General features: G+C 39.2%; 1 protein-coding gene across 4 annotated transcripts in view; it reads left to right on the top strand.

The window, feature by feature from the left end:
• Positions 1-25,039, top strand: part of bur (GMP synthase burgundy) — a 707,220-nt gene that overhangs the window by 140,908 nt on the left and 541,273 nt on the right. For all 4 annotated transcript variants that reach the window (XR_010949680.1, XM_067766342.1, XM_067766343.1 and 1 more), the window contains exons 2-3: positions 18,996-19,101; positions 19,157-19,461. Coding sequence is in view for 3 of the 4 variants with exons in the window: in XM_067766342.1 (XP_067622443.1) it covers positions 19,012-19,101; positions 19,157-19,461 (395 nt within the window). In the remaining variant the exon portion in view is untranslated. The remainder of the gene's footprint in view (positions 1-18,995; positions 19,102-19,156; positions 19,462-25,039) is intronic.

The raw sequence follows: 25,039 nt of genomic DNA, 5'->3' as shown, positions 1-25,039 counted from the left end.
GCGAAGGTTGAAATCAAAGAGTATAAAAGGCGACAATTGTAGAGGCGCTGGAATTCAGTTTGATTTGAGCTATCAATCAGTTTGGTTATTAAGCAAGCTGTTCGTTGCACAGTTTGAGTGTTATTGTGAAGTACTTTAATAAAGGCCATTTTGCATTATTACAAATTGGAGTTATTTATTCAACAGTTTAGTGATTCGAACTTAGCAGAGGATTGCAAATAAGAGGATTTGCAAGTAAATTCGTTACAATATATATGCATGTGCCTGTACATATATCCATAATAGTGTACATCAAAACCAGTTCAGTGCTAAGTCCCTGACAAAGTTCTAGAAGATTTTATGGTGTCATCATCTTAATCTTAATATATCTACTCTAATATATATTATAAATGGGAAAGTTTGGATGTTTGGATGTTTAGATGTTTGGTTGTTTGTCCAGACGTTTGTCTTTGTGTTGAAGATTCCCTTACAGATTCTTTAATGCGAAAATCGTTTATTTTTTTGTTATATCGGCCTACTGATTTGTAAGATCGCGGGTTCGAATCGAGCTCAAGGCCTAACAATAATTATTTTATCATTATTATTGTTACGATAAATTTTTAATTCTTAATTGAAAAAAGTATTAAATTAGACTAGAAGAAAAAAAAGTTTTTTTTAAGTGTCAATAAAATATGACACTATGGCAGCATTGTCATCAAACAAGTTCAATTTTCACCTTCATTCTGCAACAGATGTCGCAGTGTTGTGAATATCAATTGGCACGAACCAGAATAGAAGTAGAATTAAAGAAGACAAACAAAAAACCGCTGTGTTGGCTGAATGGTTATAGCAGCGGCGTCTAAACGTTGCCGATGAAGGAATTTAGCAGTTCCCGAAATGGATCTATACAACGAGCTTTGGCAGTTGTCTAAATTTTTTATTTCTTCTATTCTAATTTAAAAATTTGTTCAATTAAGAAAAAATTTATCATAACAATAATACTGATACAAAATTATTGTTAGGCCTTGAGCTCGATTCGAACCCGCGATCTTACAAATCAGTAGGCCGATATAACAACAAAAATTGTAATCTTTTATTTTATTAAATTTTTCTCAATTGGATTGTAGCTTATTATAGTTCCTTTTGTTTTTGGTATATTTGGTTTATTGTGTGTTCTTTTACCTAGGTATGTGTATAGCATGTTGTTATTTCCAAAAAAAATTACCTATTTATAATTTTTTCCTTTGTTCATCAATTTATCTTAGGTTGAATTATTTTAATTTATCAGAAATTTTAGTTTTCTAAATCTAGTTTTCTAATCCTAATTTCCTTTTTTTGTTTGGTTTTTAATTAAATTTTCTTATTTCTAACTTAAAATTTTCCTTTTGTTAGGATTTAGTTAGATTTTCTTATTTCAAGTCTATTTTAAATTTTAGTTTGTCTAACCCCAAGTTTTCCTCTTGTTTTTATTTAGTAGATTTTCCTATTTCAAATCCATTTCAATTTATTTTAGTCTCCTAACTTCTAAATTACGATTATTTAATTAGATTGTGTTCAATTACGTTAAGAACATTTCTCTTCTTTTTTTCTCTAACTTCTAAGCATTCTCAGTTTTTATATTTTTTTCTTTGGAACGAACTCACCCAAGTTAGGCTGTAGGCTATTGGTGTTGCTCGCCGTTGTCGCTGCAGGTGGTGCAGGAGGCCGTTTAGGTGAGCCTCTACCTTTTGTTGTCACTGTTGGTGTTGCAGGAGGCCGTTTAGATGGGCCTCTGCCTTTTTGTTGACACTGTTGGGGTTGCAGGAGGCCGTTTAGATGGGCCTCTGCCTTTTTGTTGACATTGTTGGGGTTGCAGGAGGCCGTTTAGATGGGCTCTCTGCCTTTTTGTTGTCACTATTGGTGGTGCAGGATGCCGTTTAGATGGGCCTCTGCCTTTTGTTGTCACTATTGGGGTTGCAGGAGGCCGTTTAGATGGGCCTCTGCCTCTTTGTTGACACTGTTGGGGTTGCAGGAGGCCGTTTAGATGGGCCTCTGCCGTTTTGTGTTCACTGTTGGGGTTGCAGGAGGCCGTTTAGATGGGCCTCTGCCTCTTTGTTGACACTGTTGGGGTTGCAGGAGGCCGTTTAGATGGGCCTCTGCCTTTTTGTTGTCACTGTTGGGGTTGCAGGAGGCCGTTTAGATGGGCCTCTGCCTTTTTGTTGACACTGTTGGGGTTGCAGGAGGCCGTTTAGATTGGCCTCTGCCTTTTTGATGACACTGTTCGGGTCCCAGGAGGCCGTTTAGATGGGCCTCTGCCTTTTTGTTGTTGTTGTTGTTGTAGCGATTAGGTTACTCCCCGAAGGCTTTGGGGAGTGTTATCGATGTAATGGTCCTTTGTCGGATACAGATGCGATACGCTCCGGTAACACAGCACCATTAAGGTGCTGGCCCGACCATCTCGGGAACGATTTATATGGCCACATTGAACCTTCAGGCCAACCCTTCCTCCCCACCACCAATTTCCATGAGGAGCTTGGGGTCGCCAGAGCCTCGTCTGTTAGTGAAACGGGATTCGCCGCTCGAAGTTGAGGTTGACAATTGGGTTGGAGAAGCTATATGTTGCGCTACACAACCCCTTGAATCCCGCCTTTTTGTTGTCACTATTGGTGGTGCAGGAGGCGGTTTAGATGGGCTTCTGCCTTTTGTTGTCACTATTGGGGTTGCAGGAGGCCGTTTAGATGGGCCTCTGCCTCTTTGTTGACACTGTAGGGGTTGCAGGAGGCCGTTTAGATGGGCCTCTGCCTTTTTGTGGACATTGTTGGTATTGCAGGAGGCCGGTTAGATGGGCCTATGCCTTTTGATGTCGCTATTGGTGGTGCAGGAGGCCGTTTAGGTCGGCCTCTGCCTTTTAATGTCATTGCCGGTGGTGCAGGAGGCCGTTTAGATGGGTCTCTGCCTTTTTGTTGCAGGTTTTGGTAGGCGTGGTTGATGGTGGTAGTTGGGTGTTCCTGGAAAAGGGGAAACAAGTAAAATAAATGGCGTTTATTAGTGTAAAGTATTAACCCTTTTTATTTTATAGGCACCTTCGCAGATTTTTGTCGGGCTTCTCATTTGGCACAGCGATTTGCTATTGGGCCTTTGCCAGTGTTTTACATATAAAGTTTCGTTTCAATGGGACGCGTTCCCACGGCAATGCGGTACGTAGCACACAATGCAGAAGCCGCGTTTCACTACATCAGTGCCTCAGCCCCTACTTTTTTTTTAACTTTTTGTTGGCTTCTACGGAAATGTTTTTAATTATTTCGGATGGAATTTTTCTTTGTTCTTTTACACGTTACATAACGATTCCACTTAGGTGTATAATTAGCAACTTATTGCATTATTCACAAGTTTACTCGGAATATTTCGAATTTCCCGATCCACCGCGCACTCGAGCTACACTTTCTTAATGATTTCTAAAATGGCGCTTCCGACGTCATGCCGTTAGGAAGCCAACATTTCCAGTCCTTAATGCGACTGCGCCATGGAGAACCGCCGTTAAATGACATGATTTAACTGTGTGCCATGGTGGAACCATACAAGGTGGTGGCCACGGCGACATGCCTACGCCATTATTAAAAGCTCCATGTACCTTGTTTTTGTGAACCGATGGACTAATTTCAAAATCGTACCGCGCCAAAAGTTGATGTGTCACAACTTGCGAGTCCGCTGTCACCTTGTATAGTTACGCCATGGTGGTTGCCGTTAATGGGAATTTTCCCACACCATTGGAATCTTTGGCGATGCCACCCACGCGAAGTTAACGAAAATTTGTTTTGACCACCCCAGGTTGACCTTTTCACCTATCACTAGCCACCAGTACGTTCGAAATGTGAATCCTCACAAGTGGCCCATAACAATGTACCATCAACAAGTACAGGGCTAGTGTCTCATATTTCATCTGCCAATGATTCACCGTGGGCTGGTGGGGAACTTCCTTCCTGATATGACAGCGATAGTGAATATGATAGCGATAGTGAATATGAGAGGTAATAATTTTTGGCAATGACTTTCGACTGTCAGCTGATTTGAAGTATGTGATAGATGCCGATGCGGAGAGGAATGCAAGAAATCCACTGGTGTCTTGGAAGAAGAGCTGAGAGAGATACACGATCTGGTAAGGCAACGAGCAAAGATTATGAGTGACAAGATGAAAGCGAGGTACGATAAAGCAATTAATTCGGAAGGGTTTCAGGAAGGAGATTTGGTGCTGCTATACAACCCACAACGAAAAAAAGGTTTGTCCCCGAAATTGCAGTGTAACTGGGAAGGCCCATACAAAGTTGTAAAACGGATCAAAGATGTAGTGTACCGCATACAAACCACTACCAAACCACGAACCAAAATGAAAGTGGTTCATTTGGAGAGGTTAGCAGCGTTTAGATCGAGAGATTTGTCTGATCGGGACGATAAGACTTAGGTGGAGGGCAGTGTTACGGATATTAGCAAAACTAAGGGGTGATGCTATCGTCTCTAAGCCGATGCTAAGCAGTGACGTGAATTTACATCCATAAATCAATCATTATGTATCTACATAAACGAAACAATAATTGCGTCTACACATATGTACCATGTACGTATACGAGCAGCGGAGAGTCAATGCACAAACACATGCATATATCTGAGATACTCCTATAAGTATGCAATGAGAAAAACTATAAAATTGTGCAATTGTAGTTACAGCTGAGAAGTTTGAGAGCTGCTGGACTAGTAGATTCGGGAAGCGCCTAGAAGATGCGAAGGTTGAAATCAAAGAGTACAAAAGGCGACAGTTGTAGAGGCGCTGGAATTCAGTTTGATTTGAGCTATCAATCAGTTTGGTTATTAAGCAAGCTGTTCGTTGCACAGTTTGAGTGTTATTGTGAAGTACTTTAATAAAGGCCATTTTGCATTATTACAAATTGGAGTTATTTATTCAACAGTTTAGTGATTCGAACTTAGCAGAGGATTGCAAATAAGAGGATTTGCAAGTAAATTCGTTACAATATATATGCATGTGCCTGTACATATATCCATAATAGTGTACATCAAAACCAGTTCAGTGCTAAGTCCCTGACAAAGTTCTAGAAGATTTTATGGTGTCATCATCTTAATCTTAATATATCTACTCTAATATATATTATAAATGGGAAAGTTTGGATGTTTGGATGTTTAGATGTTTGGTTGTTTGTCCAGACGTTTGTCTTTGTGTTGAAGATTCCCTTACAGATTCTTTAATGCGAAAATCGTTCATATCTTCTGAAATCCACCTCAACATAAATATTGACGGTCTTCCACTAGCAAATTTAAATGATCTTTTTATTACACCAATAAAGTCATCAAACTTTAATATTTATTTTTTTGTTATATCGGCCTACTGATTTGTAAGATCGCGGGTTCGAATCGAGCTCAAGGCCTAACAATAATTATTTTATCATTATTATTGTTACGATAAATTTTTAATTCTTAATTGAAAAAATTATTAAATTAGACTAGAAGAAAAAAAGTTTTTTTTAAGTGTCAATAAAATATGACACTATGGCAGCATTGTCATCAAACAAGTTCAATTTTCACCTTCATTCTGCAACAGATGTCGCAGTGTTGTGAATATCAATTGGCACGAACCAGAATAGAAGAAGAATTAATGAAGACAAACAAAAAACCGCTGTGTTGGCTGAATGGTTATAGCAGCGGCGTCTAAACGTTGCCGATGAAGTAATTTAGCAGTTCCCGAAATGGATCTATACAACGAGCTTTGGCAGTTGTCTAAATTTTTTATTTCTTCTATTCTAATTTAAAAATCTGTTCAATTAAGAAAAAATTTATCATAACAATAATACTGATACAAAATTATTGTTAGGCCTTGAGCTCGATTCGAACCCGCGATCTTACAAATCAGTAGGCCGATATAACAACAAAAATTGTAATCTTTTATTTTATTAAATTTTTCTCAATTGGATTGTAGCTTATTATAGTTCCTTTTGTTTTTGGTATATTTGGTTTATTGTGTGTTCTTTTACCTAGGTATGTGTATAGCATGTTGTTATTTCCAAAAAAAATTACCTATTTATAATTTTTTCCTTTGTTCATCAATTTATCTTAGGTTGCATTATTTTAATTTATCAGAAATTTTAGTTTTCTAAATCTAGTTTTCTAATCCTAATTTCCTTTTTTTTTGTTTGGTTTTTAATTAAATTTTCTTATTTCTAACTTAAAATTTTCCTTTTGTTAGGATTTAGTTAGATTTTCTTATTTCAAGTCTATTTTAAATTTTAGTTTGTCTAACCCCAAGTTTTCCTCTTGTTTTTATTTAGTAGATTTTCCTATTTCAAATCCATTTCAATTTATTTTAGTCTCCTAACTTCTAAATTACGATTATTTAATTAGATTGTGTTCAATTACGTTAAGAACATTTCTCTTCTTTTTTCTCTAACTTCTAAGCATTCTCAGTTTTTATATTTTTTTCTTTGGAACGAACTCACCCAAGTTAGGCTGTAGGCTATTGGTGTTGCTCGCCGTTGTCGCTGCAGGTGGTGCAGGAGGCCGTTTAGGTGAGCCTCTACCTTTTGTTGTCACTGTTGGTGTTGTAGGAGGCCGTTTAGATGGGCCTCTGCCTTTTTGTTGACACTGTTGGGGTTGCAGGAGGCCATTTAGATGGGCTCTCTGCCTTTTTGTTGTCACTATTGGTGGTGTAGGATGCCGTTTAGATGGGCCTCTGCCTTTTGTTGTCACTATTGGGGTTGCAGGAGGCCGTTTAGAAGGGCCTCTGCCTCTTTGTTGACACTGTTGGGGTTGCAGGAGGCCGTTTAGATGGGCCTCTGCCTTTTTGTGTTCACTGTTGGGGTTGCAGGAGGCCGTTTAGATGGGCCTCTGCCTCTTTGTTGACACTGTTGGGGTTCCAGGAGGCCGTTTAGATGGGCCTCTGCCTTTTTGTTGTCACTGTTGGGGTTGCAGGAGGCCGTTTAGATGGGCCTCTGCCTTTTTGTTGACACTGTTGGGGTTGCAGGAGGCCGTTTAGATTGGCCTCTGCATTTTTGATGACACTGTTCGGGTCCCAGGACGCCGTTTAGATGGGCCTCTGCCTTGTTGTTGTTGTTGTTGTTGTAGCGATTAGGTTACTCCCCGAAGGCTTTGGGGAGTGTTATCGATGTAATGGTCCTTTGTCGGATACAGATCCGATACGCTCCGGTAACACAGCACCATTAAGGTGCTGGCCCGACCATCTCGGGAACGATTTATATGGCCACATTGAACCTTCAGGCCATCCCTTCCTCCCCACCACCAATTTCCATGAGGAGCTTGGGGTCGCCAGAGCCTCGTCTGTTAGTGAAACGGGATTCGCCGCTCGAAGGTGAGGTTGACAATTGGGTTGGAGAAGCTATATGTTGCGCTACACAACCCCTTGAATCCCGCCTTTTTGTTGTCACTATTGGTGGTGCAGGAGGCGGTTTAGATGGGCTTCTGCCTTTTGTTGTCACTATTGGGGTTGCAGGAGGCCGTTTAGATGGGCCTCTGCCTCTTTGTTGACACTGTAGGGGTTGCAGGAGGCCGTTTAGATGGGCCTCTGCCTTTTTGTGGACATTGTTGGTATTGCAGGAGGCCGGTTAGATGGGCCTCTACCTTTTGATGTCGCTATTGGTAGTGCAGGAGGCCGTTTAGGTCGGCCTCTGACTTTTAATGTCATTGCCGGTGGTGCAGGAGGCCGTTTAGATGGGTCTCTGCCTTTTTGTTGCAGGTTTTGGTAGGCGTGGTTGATGGTGGTAGTTGGGTGTTCCTGGAAAAGGGGAAACAAGTAAAATAAATGGCGTTTAGTAGTGTAAAGTATTAACCCTTTTTATTTTATAGGCACCTTCGCAGATTTTTGTCGGGCTTCTCATTTGCCACAGCGATTTGCTATTTGGCCCTTTGCCAGTGTTTTACATATAAAGTTTCGTTTCAATGGGACGCGTTCCCACGGCAATGCGGTACGTAGCACACAATGCAGAAGCCGCGTTTCACTACATCAGTGCCTCAGCCCCTACTTTTTTTTAACTTTTTGTTGGCTTCTACGGAAATGTTTTTAATTATTTCGGATGGAATTTTTCTTTGTTCTTTTACACGTTACATAACGATTCCACTTAGGTGTATAATTAGCAACTTATTGCATTATTCACAAGTTTACTCGGAATATTTCGAATTTCCCGATCCACCGCGCACTCGAGCTACACTTTCTTAATGATTTCTAAAATGGCGCTTCCGACGTCATGCCGTTAGGAAGCCAACATTTCCAGTCCTTAATGCGACTGCGCCATGGAGAACCGCCGTTAAATGACATGATTTAACTGTGTGCCATGGTGGAACCATACAAGGTGGTGGCCACGGCGACACGCCCAAGCCATTATTAAAAGCTCCATGTACCTTGTTTTTGTGAACCGATGGACTAATGTCAAAATCGTACCGCGCCAAAAGTTGATGTGTCACAACTTGCGAGTCCGCTGTCACCTTGTATAGTTACGCCATGGTGGTTGCCGTTAATGGGAATTTTCCCACACCATTGGAATCTTTGGCGATGCCACCCACGCGAAGTTAACGAAAATTTGTTTTGACCACCCCAGGTTGACCTTTTCACCTATCACTAGCCACCAGTACGTTCGAAATGTGAATCCTCACAAGTGGCCCATAACAATGTACCATCAACAAATACAGGGGTAGTGTCTCATATTTCATCTGCCAATGATGCACCGTGGGCTGGTGGGGAACTTCCTTCCTGTTATGACAGCGATAGTGAATATGATAGCGATAGTGAATATGAGAGGTATTTATTTGAAGATAATGAACTAGATGAGAGCGTAGACGAGGTAGGACCCACGGACATGACGGGAAGGATACGTTCAGCGTTGAAAGGTTGGGCATTTAGAAATAAAACATCACAGAGTAGTCTTTCTGATCTTTTGCACTCTTTGGAAGAAGCAGGACTTAAGGGATTGCCAGTGGATGCCACAACAGTTCTGGGTACAAGCAGGGAACTAGTAAGTATTAGGCCTCCTTCAGAGGTCGACTTTTTGTATTTTGGGATTGAATATTTTTTTTACTTTAAAGAATTTGATTTTCTCCAAAGTTTAGAGTGAATTTCAATAGATGTGGGAATAGATGGGCTTAAAGTTCTCAAAAGTTCTAACGGTATTATGTCCAATTTTGGGCCACGTTCTAGATTTCCCCAATTCGGAACCATTTATGATAGCTTGTTATACAGGGATGAGTAAGCCCCCAGATCTAAATGATTTTTTAAAAGAATTTTGCGAGGAGATAGGCACTTTAGCAGAGAATGGGGTGAAAGTGGGATCTAAACAATTGTTAAAGGAATTTAGTGTTAGGCTATTTACTTGCGATTCACCACCTCGGGCATTTATAACTGGGGTAAAGGGTCATACAGCAAAAAATAGCTGCCCGAAATGTTTGCAAATGGGGCAACATTTAGACGGGGTGTGCCTATCCCAAGAAGTGGGCGAGCTAAGAACAGATGATTCATTTAAAAATAGGCTAGATTTGTCATTCCATAAGCAGAGGGAGATTTTGCTAGAATCCGTAAATATTCCACTATTTCCTTTTACTATTTAAGTCTTTCCGTTTCCTTTTTGATTTTGTACATAATTAACCTGCATTGCTTCTATTATTTATTTCTTTGTATATAATTGGCGGCCACCGTGGTGTGATGGTAGCGTGCTCTGCCTATCACGCCGTATGCCCTGGGCTCAACTCCCGGGCAAAGCAACATCAAAATTTTAGAAATAAGATTTTTCAATTAGAAGAAAATTTTTCTAAGCGGGGTCGCCCCTCGGCAGTGTCTGGCAAGCGCTCCGATTGTATATCTGCCATGAAAAGCTCTCAGTGAAAACTCATCTGCCTTGCAGATGCCGTTCGGAGTCGGCATAAAACATGTAGGTCCCGTCCGGCCAATTTGTAGGGAAAAATCAAGAGGAGCACGACGCAAATTGGAAGAGAAGCTCGGCCTTAGATCTCTTCGGAGGTTATCGCGCCTTACATTTATTTATTTATATAATTAGTATTAATATATTTTTAATAAAATATTATATGAATTAACAACAAAAAATATTCATAACAGTTATTTAAAAAAGTTCTAATTTATTTGTAAAATTATGCACATGTATATTCTACTTTGAAACTAACTAACTAACTAACTTTGGAACTGATATTTTCTAAATTAATTGTTTAATTTGTTTTTGCTTTTCAAAATGGGAAGATGAAGTCTTCTTAATAGCAAAATTATCGATTCTAAAGAGAAGCAACGACACGCACGGCAATCGCACCAAGAATATACGGGCTTCCTAAAATTCATAAGCCTGTTATGGCACTTCGTTCAATTATATCATCAATCAATGTACCATTCTTCTGTCTAAGTACGTAGGAAATATACTCAAAAATATGGTGTCAGAAGAATATAATATCAAAAATGCTTTGGAGTTTAAAGAAAAGCTGGAAAACATAGGTGTTAATGACGAAGACATATTGGTTTCCTTTGACGTTGTGTCATTGTTCATCAATATTCCAAATGTTTTCGCCGCAAAAATAAATTTAAAAAAGTGGGAGAAAATACAAAAACCCACAAAAGTACCGAAGCGAATTTTCCAACAAATGTTGGATTTCTGTCTAAAAGACAATAATTATTTCCTTTGGGGTGAAAAATTGTATGCCCAAGCATTTGGTATGCCTATAGGCAACCCTCTTTCGCCAACCATTGCAGATATAGTCTTAGATGACTTACTAAACGACGCCATATCTAAACTTAAAACACAACACAACATAGAGATAAAGTTCATGGTGAAATACGTTGACGACATCTTCGCTATAGTGAAGAGAAAAGACTTAGACACTATCCTAGATACATTCAACAAGTACCACGACAAACTTAAGTTCACCCTGGAAACAGAAGCAAATCCCCTTCATAGATACGCACGTTCATAGGAAGAATAACTTATGCTAGACTGGTACACAAAACCTACCTCATCTGGCCGGTTGATACATTTCTTATCAGCCCAACAAAATGAATACCGCAAAGAACCTAATTAACAAAGCTTTAGATATCAGCCATTAACAGTTCTGGGATGCAAATATTAGAAAAACTAAACAAATTCTCACTAGCAACAATTACCCACAGACACTTATACACAGCCTAATAAGGGAAAAAATAGAAATTATTGATAACAATGGCAATAAGAAAGCAACAAAAGATACAACAGATCAGCCCTAACAGTATTTTAATGCTACATATATACCTAGACTGACAGAGTACTTCGACAAAACCATCACATCCAACAAAAGTAACATACGCTTGACATATAAATCCAACAAAACATTAGGAAGCATTTTTACAAAAACAAAAACACCACTTCAAACTTCCCAACATAATAATATTGTCTACGAAATACCATGCAAAGGACAGAGAACGAAAGCTGTGATAAAATATACATAGGCACAGCCAAACGAAGCTTTGGCGTTCGCCTAAATGAACATGAAGCGGACGTTAGAAAGAAGAAAACTAAAACAGCTCTCTCACAGCACACCACAGCGAGTGGCCACACAGCTGATTTACAAAATGCCAAAATATTAGATAAAGAAAAATGGATAAAGATCATATACACCATAGAGAGCTTATGAATAATGCAGAAAAGGGACAAAACAGTAAACATAAAAGAGGTCACTGCTTGCATTGCAGCGGCTTATTTGCTTTGCATATAATTTTTAATTTTAGTTGACAAATGTACCACGCACAGATGGTATCGATGTGTTAGTTGTAGTTATGCAAATTGTGTTATTTTACGTACATATATTTGTAAGTGACCTTATACAAAAATTTTATTGTTTCGGTATTTTAACAAAATTCAAAATTTTTATAATTTCTTGTAATTCTTCAATGTTTTTTGATGAAAATAATGTTAAATAAATGCAGTTTCTCCCCTGAGGAAGCTAAGGTCTTTAGCGAAACGTTGGGTCGCAATAGTGAAGTTTTACTTGCACTAAAAATAGCAACCATATGGTCAAGAAAAGCCTATTCTCATATAAAATTTAATACAAAAAATTGTTGACCGGCTATCATTGGAAATTTAGTTTGATTAATTTTCTTTCGATACTACTATCGTTAAAATTGATAAACGATTTATGGCAATTTTTTCAAATTTAGAGACATATATGTAATTAGAGAGAATGTTGAGAAATTTTATAAAGTTGTAAGAAAAGTTAATACTTTTCATTCACTGTAAACGAGTAATAAATGCTAGTATGTATCAAAATAAATGTAATTTGATTAGTTTTCTTTCGATACTACTATCGTTAAAATTGATAACCGATTTCTGGAAATTTGTTTCCAATTTAGAGACACATATATGTAATTAGAGAGAATGTTGAGAAATTTCATAAAGTTGTAACGAAAGTGAATATTTTTCACTCATTGTAAACGAGTAATAAATGCTAGTATATATCAAAAGAAAGGTAATTTGATTACTTTTCTTTCGGTACTACTATCGCTTAAATCTATATCCGATTTTTAAAATTTTTTGGAAAATAAGAGATATATGTACATATATAGCTAGGGAAAACTTGGTAAAATTTTGTAAAGTTGTAAGAAAAGTGTATGTTTTTCACTCCTTGCAAACGAGTTTCAAGTTTAAGCATATACCAAAAGAAATATAATTAAATTATTGCACTTTTGATAGTACTTTCAATCGAATCAAAAAGTTGTTTCCAAAATTTTGTATATTTTAGAAAAACATCTCTGTGGTAAGAATAATTTTTGCAAGGTCATTCATTGTGGCTTTTTGCTAAAAAGAACTGACTGGCTCTCTGATAAATTCAAAGTTTATTAAATCGAGTAATCAAAAAGCTAATAGCTCCTTTATTAAATAATAGAATTAAATAGATACTTATCACACTAATCCTTAGTATTAATTGATTTGAAAAATTTTGCTTATCGATTGATTGGTTTTTAATGGAATTGCCCTTTAAAAGCTCGACCTAATCAGCTTTGATACTTTATCAATAATCGAATTAATTACTTTGATAAATAAACAAATGTCATTTTAATGTCAAACATCCGAATATTATGCTGTTATTCAAAATTATTTTATTTAAATGTTATTTGTATTTCTTTTTTAATTTATATAAAAAATATTATAGTTTAGTAAATACTTAAAAAAAAATTGTGATTACTACCATTTATGCCACTTAATAACTTTAAGACCGTTTTATCTTAAAATTTATGTGCGATGAAGACAAATTTGATGTGAAAAGTCCTTTTAACAGATGCATTCTTAACATTTTATGATAAAACGGCCTTTAAAACAATTGTAAATGAATTTGTTTATTATTAAATAAACGTTTTCATTAAAAATTAAAAAAAAAAGTTTGGAGATTTTTTGATTTGTTTTAGGTATTTTTTGGGTATTTTGGAGTTTTTTTAGTAATTCTTTGGATATTTTGGTAAAAATTTTGGGCATTTTTTAGACATAAAAAATTTCCGATATGGCATCCCTATAAAAATAAAACCCTGTGTTATAGGAAATTTTCAGTTAGAGAGGAGCAACTATGCATTTTTCTTTATGGCACTTTGGTATAAGGGTGAGAAGGATGCGTATCACACGTACACGACTCGCTCAAGGGGAAAGTGGATAAAATCCACACACTGCCTATACAAAATTATCCATTTTCGTATCCACTTTTTTACTCAGTCATTATCCAGTTTTTTACACAGTTTTGGTTGGCAGGGTCTATACATACGTATTTACACTAACACTAATACACTACATTGGCGGCCACCGTGGTGTGATGGTAGCGTGCTCCGCCTGCCACACCGTATGCCCTGGGTTCGCACCCCGAGCAAAGCAACATCAAAATTTTTGAAATAAGGTTTTTCAATTAGAAGAAAATTTTTCTAAGCGGGGTCGCCCCTCGGCAGTGTTTGGCAAGCGCTCCGGGTGTATTTCTGCCATGAAAAGCTCTCAGTGAAAACTCATCTGCCTTGCAGATGCCGTTCGGAGTCGGCATAAAACATGTAGGTCCAATCAGACCAATTTGTAGGGAAAATCAAGAGGAGCACGACGCAAATTGGAAGAGAAGCTCGGCCTTAGATCTCTTCGGAGGTTATCGCGCCTTACATTTATTTTTTTTTATTTTTTAATACACTACATTCTTAACATTTACATACTGAGTCAGCATATTAGTTCGATCTATTTTTACAAATTTTAACTGTGAATATTTTGGCAGGCGTATTGTATTTGGGTCAACATTGTAATGTGCATACAATATGGGTGGTCTGTATAGACTGCATTAGGCAGGGATGCACCTTAAAGTTAAGCTAATCGTTTATCAAAAAATGTCCACCGTTTCCGTTGAAACACTTCGAAATATTATCGATAAAGAAATTTTCAAGATAAATTGTATCTCGTTTTTAACCGAAACGAAAAGCTTCCTTTAACGTTAACAAAAACGTGATACTTTATGTTTGAATTGTGCTGGCAATGCTATAGCCATGGTGAAGTCGTAAGGTGGTAACAGCGAGCGGACATACACACAAACTCCATGTAATTTGTTTGTGCAATTCGTTGGTGGTAATGTCAAAAATACTCTGAGAAATGTTCGTACTGTCAAAATTCATGAGAAAAGTTGCAATCAGCTTGGATAATGCTTTCACCTCACTTTTGATGTTTAAAAAAAAAAAAACATTAAAAGTTGTCAAAAAAAAACTAATTGTTTTTGGAACTATTGAGCACATATATGTATAGCGCAAAATTCTGCACGTATCCCGTTTCGATTTTGTCGTTTGGATTATATGCTTCTCCCCCCTTTTCAGCTCTTTGTTTTTCTGGGCAGACCATAGCTTATGTTGGAGCACATAAATAGCACATAATTTCCACATTTAAATTTTTTTTGTTTGGTCGAGTGCTTATGAGGGGGGGTCTAGCCTGACGTCCAGCTTGACCCCCGCTTTTGATTTAAAAAAAAAAAAAACATTAAAAGTTGTCAAAAAAAAAAGCGAATCGTTAATTTGACGTTCTCGTTTCGTTTCGTTTATTAACGTTAATTATCGTAACCAACAACCACTAGGCCAAACATAAAAATTTAAACGTAGGAATTATGTGATATTTATGTGCTCCAACATAAACTACGGTCTGCCCAGAAAAAGAAAGGGGAGACAGGGGGGCGGGAAGCAGGGGCATATAACTCCAGACGACAAAATCGAAACGGGATACGTGCAGAATTTTCTGCTATTTATGTGCTCAATAGTTCCAAAAATAATAATATTTTTTTGCTTGGCCTAGTGGTTAGGGGCGGGGGGATTTAGCTGGACCCCAAACTTCTGATGTTAAAAAAAAACATTAAAAGTTGTCAAAAAAGAAGAATCGTTTTTGGAACTATTGAGCACATAAATAGCACAAAATTCTGCACGTATCCCGTTTCGATTTTGTCGTCTGGGGTTATATGCCCCGCTCCCCCTTGCCACCCTTTGTTTTTCTGGGTAGACCGTAGCTTATGCTGGAGCACATAAATAGCATAAAAACAAATCGTTTTTGGGTCTATTGAGCACATATATAGCGCAAAATTCTGCACATATCCCGTTTCGATTTTGTCGTTTGGGGTTATATGCCCCCGTTACCCCCTTTGTTTTTCTGGGCAGACCGTAGCTTATGTTGGAGCACATAAATAGCACATAATTCCCACATTTAAAATTTTTGTTTGGCCTAGTGCTTATAAGGGGGGGGGGGGGGGGTCTAGCTGGACCCCTCACTTTTGATGTTAAAAAAAAAAAACATTAAAAGTTGTCAAAAAAAACTAATTGTTTTTGGAACTATTGAGCACATATATGTATAGCGCAAAATTCTGCACGTATCCCGTTTCGATTTTGTCGTCTGGATTATATGCTTCTCCCCCCTTTTCAGCTCTTTGTTTTTCTGGGCAGACCATAGCTTATGTTGGAGCACATAAATAGCACATAATTTCCACATTTAAATTTTTTTGTTTGGTCGAGTGCTTATGAGGGGGGGGGGGGGGGGGGGGGTCTAGCCTGACGTCCAGCTTGACCCCCCGCTTTTGATTTAAAAAAAAAACATTAAAAATTACAAAAAAAAGCGAATCGTTTTTGGAACTCTTGAGCACATAAATAACACAAAATTCTGCACGTATCCCGTTTCGATTTTGTCGTCTGGGGTTATATGCCCCGCTCCCTCTTGCCACCCCTTTGTTTTTCTGGGCAGACTGTAGCTTATGTTGGAGCACATAAATAGCACATAATTCCCACATCTAAACTTTTTTGTTTGGGTTAGTGGTTAAGAGGGGGGGGGGGGGGGGTGGCGGGTCTAGCTGGACGTCCAGCTTGACGGACCTAGTTTATGATTAATAGTTAAAATTAAAGTGACGTTGTTGTGAATGATTTTCTTGACCGGGCATGACGGAGGGACGGGGTGACATGGGGTGAGTTGGGGCATGAGTAAGGGGAATTACTCATGATCAAGGGGTGGTGGTTATTTTCAGAAACAAGTGCCGAGGGGCGACCAAATTTGGAAACACTTTTCTGACTTGTAAAAACTTTTTTTAAATGCCATAAGTCGATCAAACATCTTTTAAAACATTTAATTTTCGTGATGTTTCCTTAAAATATATGTGAGAGCACACAATTAGGTATATAGTATTCGGTTTCGTCCAAACTTTAATTTCCTTACTTGTGTTCTACTAAATTTAAAACATTAGATCTCATTTAAAAAAAGTTTATTCACTTTTAATAAAACTTCCGAAGTAGTCACTTGGATCGAGTATACTCCATACTTTTTACTGAGTATAAGTACTAGCATGGATACTTTGGTCCGAGTATTTTGTATGAGTACCGCTATCGATACTTTTTTTTTAAGTTCTATCACTAAGCACTACCACCGCGATAAATGCCTTTAGCACTCAGATAAATTGCGCATTAAATCAAAACCCCACCATAGGACAGTAATCGTTGCGTTAGACCTGTCAAAAGCTTTTAATACGGTCAACCACGGCACGTTACTGCAAGCCTTGGAAGGGTCTCCCCTTCCCCCAAGTCTCAAAATGTGGACCGCAAATTATCTGCCTGGACTTGCAAGCATCAGTGCAATTCAGGAACGTAACATCCAAACGAAGAAGAATTAAACAAGGGGTGTCACAGGGTGGTGACCTATCCCCACTTTTGTTTAACTTCTACATATCAAAGCTACCTTCACCACCAGACGGAGTCACTATCGTTTCCTACACTGAACCAAAAACGTACACGTTTTCTTAAGAAAGAGTTTCATAGAAATTCACTCCGATTTTTTCTTAAAATTGAAGAAAAGTAGCATATAATTTAAGAAAATTTGCGTATGATCTAAGAAAAAATTCGTAAAATTATATTTATGACAAAACTTCGTTCTTATAATATAAGAAACCATGGATATCTTAATGTATTTATATTCTTAAATTCTATGAATACGGCTTTTAGAGAGGTTTTCTTAAAATATACGCACTTTTTCTTAGTATACATGCACTTTTTTGGTTCAGTGTACGCCGATGACTGCACAATAATGGCCACAGGCCCAGGTCCACAGATCGATGAGCTTTGTAACAAAATAAACAGCTATCTCCCTGATCACTCCAGTTTCTTCACCTAGCGAAACCTGAAATTGTCACCGCCCAAATCATCGGCGACCTTATTTACAAGATGGACGCGCCAAATGTCGACCATATTGAACATCCACGTCGATGGCACCACGCTACCGACTGTCTTACACCCTAAAATCTTGGGTGTGACATTCGATCAGGATATACATTTTGGAGAGCGTGCGGCCGCAATTGTACCGAAAATCCAGAGCCTTAATAAAATCCTCAAATCTCTTGCCGTCAGCACTTGGGGTAAAGATAAAGAAACGCTCATTACCACTTACAAAGCAATTGGCCGGCCGACTGCATGCTACGCGTCTGCCTTCAGAACCGCTACGGGCTGTCTTCTTATGTCCCCAGAACACCATCTACATAATGAGGCGGAGTTGTCCCCATTAGTGAGAGAAATGAAATGCTAGCCGAACAGTTTCTGTTGAATACCCAGAAACCTGGTCATCCCAACAGACATCTGATTGATGAGGCCACACCGGCCAGGGGCTTAATGGGTGATCTCCGTAAGCATTATGAGGAACCTGAGAACACAGCCGTATGAAGCAAAAAAGCACAACCAGTCCTAGTGATATACACAAACAGGCGTCGGACCTCTATGCGAATGCAGTACTTAAAGAAAAATACCCAGAACAAACAGAGGAGGAACGCGCTCTCACTAGGGAAACGCGCGTCACTCTAGCTCAACTTCGATCTGGGTACTGTGACAGGTTAAACTCTTACCTATCCACAATCAATCCGGACATACAAAATGTATGTCCTTATTGCAATGTGTCTCCACATGACACCACCATCTCTTTAATTGTATTGTGGAACCAACGCCCCTAACAACCTTCTTATTATGGTCCACCCCTGTTGAAACAGCAAGTTTCTTTGAACTCCCGTTGATGACAATTTGTGATTAGTCGCACCTATTGGATGGGGCGAAGCACTGCTACAACAACAACATACCTGAATATTGTGTCCACGTCATCGATACAAAAGGAAGTACTTGTACGAGGTAATCGACTACGAAAAATACTCGGTACTTGAGTAAGGTACTCGAGTATGTTCTCGTATTTAATTGTATCGGAACAACACTAACCTCGGAGTGTTTACCACATAATTGGCGAGGGTCGACCTCCCCTCCCCCACCCTCCTTTTTCTATTAAAAAAAAATTATAAACGTTATGATACTTTTTTGGCATTTGAACTCAGGACCTTCGGTACGGAAAGCGTAGCACGCTACCACCACACCACTGCGGCACAATAAAAGCTTAAGTTGACAAACTGTTTAATTGTACAATTTAATGTCTGCTTTTATTTCATTCAGTACTGTACATTTGTCGGGCCTTCTAGGTTACTTATATATTTCTTTATTTCAGTGAGCAGAATATCAGTATGAGTGTCACCAATAAATTTGTATCAGCAGAGAATGGAGCGTGTCACGACAAGATAGCAATATTAGATGCCGGTGCGCAATATGGAAAGGTAATTTATATATTTATATTGTTAGAATGATATGGTAAGTATGGCTTTATTGCAGGTGATAGATCGTAAGGTACGAGAACTGCTTGTGGAATCAGATATTTTGCCGTTAGACACACCAGCCATTGTATTACGAAATAAGGGTTATAGAGGCATAATAATATCAGGTGGACCAAACTCAGTATATGCGGAAAATGCACCAAATTATGACCCTGATATTTTTAAAATAAAAATACCTGTACTTGGTATATGTTATGGAATGCAGCTTATAAATAAGGAATTCGGAGGCAGTGTAATCAAAAAAGATATCCGAGAAGACGGTCAAGAAAATATCGAGATCGAAACTTTTTGCCCCTTATTTAAGTAAGTAACATCTGTTAATCGAAACATTTTTATTTTGAATTCAATATCCCATATTCTCGATGTGTAGTAGCCAAGCCAAGGGTGAGTTCTTGATCCGATGCCGAACCGAACGTTCTGTTTTAAAGTAATACCCAATCGGCTAATTACCGAATCCGATGATTTAGCTTTTTCAGCCTTAGTAGGTAAGGGGTGCAGCATACCAGAACAGAAGCATACTCTCCGCAAGCAAACGCAGCGTAAAGAGTTAATCGCTCGATGCTAGTCATCCTACGGTCACAGGTGATCATAGGTCATGGAATGCGCACGTTTCATGGCTGCATTTGCCCTCTGCAACGCGTTCCATTTTTAGGTAATGTCGAGCTGGTTGGTCAATAAAGACCCTACATAGACTGAATGTGTCCATAGTGTTACAAGAATTTGTTGGATGACCAAACGGAAAAACCCCAGGTACCAAGACTTATGTTGTAGAATAGCTCCGCCCTCTTGGCAAATACTAAAAGTTTTCTAGGAGCTAGCATAATTGCTGCCTCGAGATCTGGCAACTCTGCCGCCCCTAATAACTGGAACTCTGTTTGTTCCTGCAGCTCGCACTTCCTACACCTGTGAGTCTTAAGTCCTCTCTGTTCAGAGATATGAACCACTTTGCGGGTCTAATATCGTAGGCGTTGGATACGATCTTAGACAATTTGCATCTTTTCCGCACTTTTGTTCACGCCTTTCCTGCTTGATGAATCACATGCAACTCTTGTCTTCTTTTAATTTCTCCCAATCGGATTGGGACGTATATTGTCGTTTCAGCGAGTGTTGCACTCTCCTTTGCCAACTCATCGGCCTTTTCGTTACCTTCTATCCCGTCATGATAGATAACCCGGTATAGTTTCATGGTTCGGCCTGAGCGGGGTTTTTGCAATGCTTCTTTGCATTCCAGAAAACTTTGTGATGAAGCACTGTGTGAGATTATTGCCATAATCGCAATATATATATTAAAGCGACTGTAGCTAAGCACGCTTCCACCAGAATTTCTATTGCTTTCTTTACGGCTGTTATTTCCGCCTGAAAGACGCTGCAGTAATCTGGCAGCCTGTAGGTTCTACTTATTTCTATATCGACGCAGTAAATAGTAGACCCGACCCCTTCCATTAATTTGGAACCATCCGTATACACAAGTACAGTATTTTCTGCCATTTCTGCTCCCTGGCACCAACCCTCTGGCTCAATTGTGGCCCCAAGATGTCTTCCGAAGCTCATGGACGGGAATATATATTCCATTTTCCGATATTAGATGGAGCTATACTGCTATGGACATATGGGCTGTGATCAAGCTGCTTCAAAGCCTTAAGCCTTGCATGCATACAGTGCCGCGGATAGTTTTTTCCCTCTTTCTTCCACACGGTTTTTCCACGACAAATTATTATTATTATTATATAGAAAAGAGGTGATAAATCACCAAATTACAATAGAAGGAGCACAAGTTACACAGACCTCCGGCTCTCCTTAAGACTACTTAGTATTGATTAGCCTTTACTTAAATCTTATATCAATTATGGTAGTTACATACACATATATATATATATATATATATATATATATATATATTTCTCTTTTTAAACTTTTTTCAAATTTTACAATTTTAAGAATTCAGCAACTGTTTGTATTATCTTTAGTTCCATTTGGAGCAAATAGTTAGATGGAGCGGTATTTCCAAAAACTTCGGACAGGCGTTATGTAGATTGGTGCATTCCTCCTCTTCTTATAGTGATGATTAAAGTTTTGCCATTCACTTCATTTGATTTCGCCAAGAAGATTTGCAATAAGCCGTCTGAAGTCAGCATTACTTCGGAATAGATCAATGGTTCATTTGTGGCTAACTTTGCCCTTTGATCCGCTGCTTCATTTTAATTTTCATAATTTTTATTTTGTCAGCTAACTTCGATCGAAACGGTAGTGCAATATCGGATTTATTGTTTACGTTATTTAACATGTTTATTTCGGATAGGTTATCAGAACATATTGTAACGAACTTACTGAAATTCCGCTTATTCCAAATCTTCTGCTAACGTTCGAATCGCTAAACTGTTGAATAAATAACTCCAATATTGAATAATGCAAAAATGGCCTTTATTAAAGTACTTCACAATAACACTTATACTTCGCAACTAATAGCTTGCTTAAACCAAACTGATTGTCGTGCCTCTACTGTTGCTGCATTTTATACTCTGTGATTTCTCGTTCGCATACTTCTACGCGCTTCCATTTCTAGAATTTATATCAGCTATAAAATGACTACGTTTATAGCTTCTCATATGCGCGTGTGATGTGACTGATACTTGCACAATTATAATTGCCTAATTTTGGGAGCATCTCAGATAAGATATATGCATGTGTTTGTGCGTCTCTTCCCCGCTGCCTGTACGTACATATATGTAGACATAATGATTGCTTTATTGATGTGCATACAAGTCACTGCTTTGCATCGGCTTAGAGATGATAGTATCACTTAGTGTTGCTAATATTCGTCACACTGCCCTCCACCTAAGTCTGATCGTACCGATCAGACAAATCTCTCGATCTAAACGCTGCCAGCCTTTCTAAATGAATCGCTTTCATTTTGTTTCGTGGTTTGCCAATGGTTTGTATGCGGTACACTACATCATTGATCCGTTTTACCACTTTGTATGGGCCTTCCCAATTACACTGCAATTTTGGGGACACACCTTTTTTTTCGTTGTGGGTTGTATAACAGCACCAAATATCCTTCCTTAAACCCTTCCGAATTAATTGCATTATCATATCTGGCTTTCATCTTGTCACTCATAATCTGTGCTCGTTGCCTTACCCGATCGTGTATCTCTCTCAGTTCTTCTTCCAAGACACCAGTGGATTTCTTGACATTTTTCCCCGCATCGGCATCTATTCCATACTTCAAATCAGCTGGTGTCGAAGGTCATTGCCAAAAATTACCTTTGCGGGAGTTTAGCCCATTGTCTCATTCACTGCCGATCAGTAAGCCATCAAGAATAATGATATGTGTGTATCCCACTCCTTATGGTGCTTGTCTACTACTTTCCTTAAATGCTCCTCCAATGTTCTATTGAAACGTTCCACCATACCATCGGATTGAGGATGCAATGCAGTTGTCCGTGTTTTTCGAATGCCCTCCACATTTCTTGGAACACAGCTGATTCAAAATTCCTGCCTTGGTCAGAATGTAACTCAATTGGTACACCATACCTTGCAACCCAATCGTTTGTAACCACTTCTACTACTGTTTCCGCTTCTTGGTTTGGGATTGGGTATACCTCTGGCCATTTACTGTATTAATCCATAACCGCCAGTACGTATTTGTTTCCGCGGTTGCTAATAGAAAATGGACCTGCGACATACATGGCGATCCTTTCGAATGGTGCACCTGAGTTATATTGCTTCATCTGGCCATGCCTTCGGGTTTTGGGACCTTTCGCTCTGCTGCAAACCTCGCAGTTCGCAATCCACTCAGTGACCGACTGACGGCAACCAACCCAATAGAATCTCTGCTTAATTTTCTCGAGCGTCTCCGTAATTCCAAAATGACCTCCACTTGAACGGTATGTAGTTCACTGAGAACGTCGGGAATCCTTTTCCTTGTAACAACTATCAGTTTCTTCTTATTTGACCATCCTCACTCTCCCATACTCGATGCAAGCAACCAAGCATATCAACTCTAGACTGTTCCACTGTGCCCAGTATGACTTCGCAATGGAACTCTCTGCTGACATCTCCTCTCTATTTGGTCTTTCGTTTCGTTCGAGCCCTTGCATAACATGTGACAGATCTGTATATTCTAGCTGACACTTCCTTAGCTGTTCCTTGTCCCATTCATCTGTACATGTTATAGTCATTAGCCGGACATCTATAATGTCTTCTTTAGCCTCGGCCTTTGAACAGTGCCTGCATTCCAAACTACTTGGTCTTCGTGATCTTGCATCAGCATTTCCATGGGTACTATCTTTTCGATGCTCAATGCAAAAGTCGTAGCTTTGTAGTTGCTCGATCCACCGTGCCAATTATTCTTCTGGATTACGGAACTGCAAGAGCCATTTTAACGCTGCGTGATCTGGCCTGACGCGGAATCGCTGGCCCTAGAGGTACTTGTGAAAATGTGTAATGCACTCTACCAGTGCCAACAGCTCTCGCCGTGTAAGGCAATAGTTCCTCTCTGGTTTTCCAATTGAACAGCTGTAATATGCAACTACCTTCTCCTGTCCATCAACCAGTTGTGATAAAACGCCTCCTATAGCATATCCACTCGCATCGGTATCTAGAATAAATGTTGCTCCTGGAATCGGATATGCCAACATTGTTGCAGTGGACAAACGCTCCTTCAATGTTTGCAAAGCCACTTCTTGCTCCTTCTTCCATTCAAAAGCTTTATTTTTTCTTGTAAGCTCATGGAGGCTATGGGCTACGCTGGAAAAGTTTGGTACAAATCGGCGGTAATATGTGCACAGTCCAAGGAAACTTCTCAATTCATGCAGGTTCAGTGGTCTTGGCCAATCTTTTCATTCGCCGTACAAATGCCTTCTGTCGTTACCTTGTGACCCAAATAATTTACTTTCCTTTTAAATAGCGAACACTTTTTGGGACTTAGTTTCAGACCAGCGCCAGCTATTCTCTGGAAAACTTCCTCCAAGTTTTTAAGATGTTCATCAAAGTTCTTGCCCAATACGATGATGTCGTCCAGGTACACCAAGCATGTTTTCCAATGTAGTAGTTGTTGTTGTTGTAGCAGTGCTTCGCCCATCCAATAGGTGCGGCCGATCACAAATTGTCATCAATATCCTCTAACGGGTGTCCAAGGAAACTTGCTGTTTCAACAGGGATGGGCCATAATGAGAGGGGTGTTAGAGGCGTTGGTTCCACATTACAATTAAAGAGATGGTGTCATGTGGGGACACATTGCAAGCGGGGCATACATTTTGTATGTCGGGGTTGATTCTGAATAGGTAAGAGTTTAACCTATTACAGTATTCAGATCGAAGTTGAGCTAGAGTGACTCATGTTTCCTTGGGAAGTGTGCGTTCCTCTACCTCAAGTTTTCAGCACTGTTCTTTGAGTACTGGATGCACCGGGCAATTCCCGGCATAAAGGTTCGATGCCTGTTTGTGGAGTTCACTGAGCACCTGCTTGTGTTTTTTGGCTTCATACGGCTGAGTTCTCAGGTGCCGTATTTCCTCATAATGCTTACGGAGATGACTCCTTAAAGCCCTAGGAGGTGTTGGCTCATCAATCAGATACCTGTTGGGATGCCCAGGTTTCTGGGTATGCAACAGGAACTGTTTGGTTAGCATCTCATTTATCTCCCTGATGGGGAGTATTCGCGCCTCTTTATGTAGATGGTGCTCTGGGGGCATAAGAATACAGCGCGTTGCGATTCTGAGAGAAGTATTTTGGCAGGCCTGTAGCGTCTTCCAGTGAGTAGTTTTAAGGCTTGGCGACCATATAGGGGACGCGTAGCATGCAATCGGCTGGTCAATTGCTTTGTAAGTAGTAATGAGCGTTTCTTTGTCTTTCCCCAAGTACTGCCAGCAAGAGATTTGAG

This window comes from Eurosta solidaginis, chromosome 2, assembly GCF_040869045.1.
Source record: "Eurosta solidaginis isolate ZX-2024a chromosome 2, ASM4086904v1, whole genome shotgun sequence".
Classification (NCBI taxonomy): Eukaryota; Metazoa; Arthropoda; class Insecta; order Diptera; family Tephritidae; genus Eurosta; species Eurosta solidaginis.
Note: the sequence above shows the minus strand (reverse complement) of the source record. Positions and strands in the feature narration are given on the sequence as shown.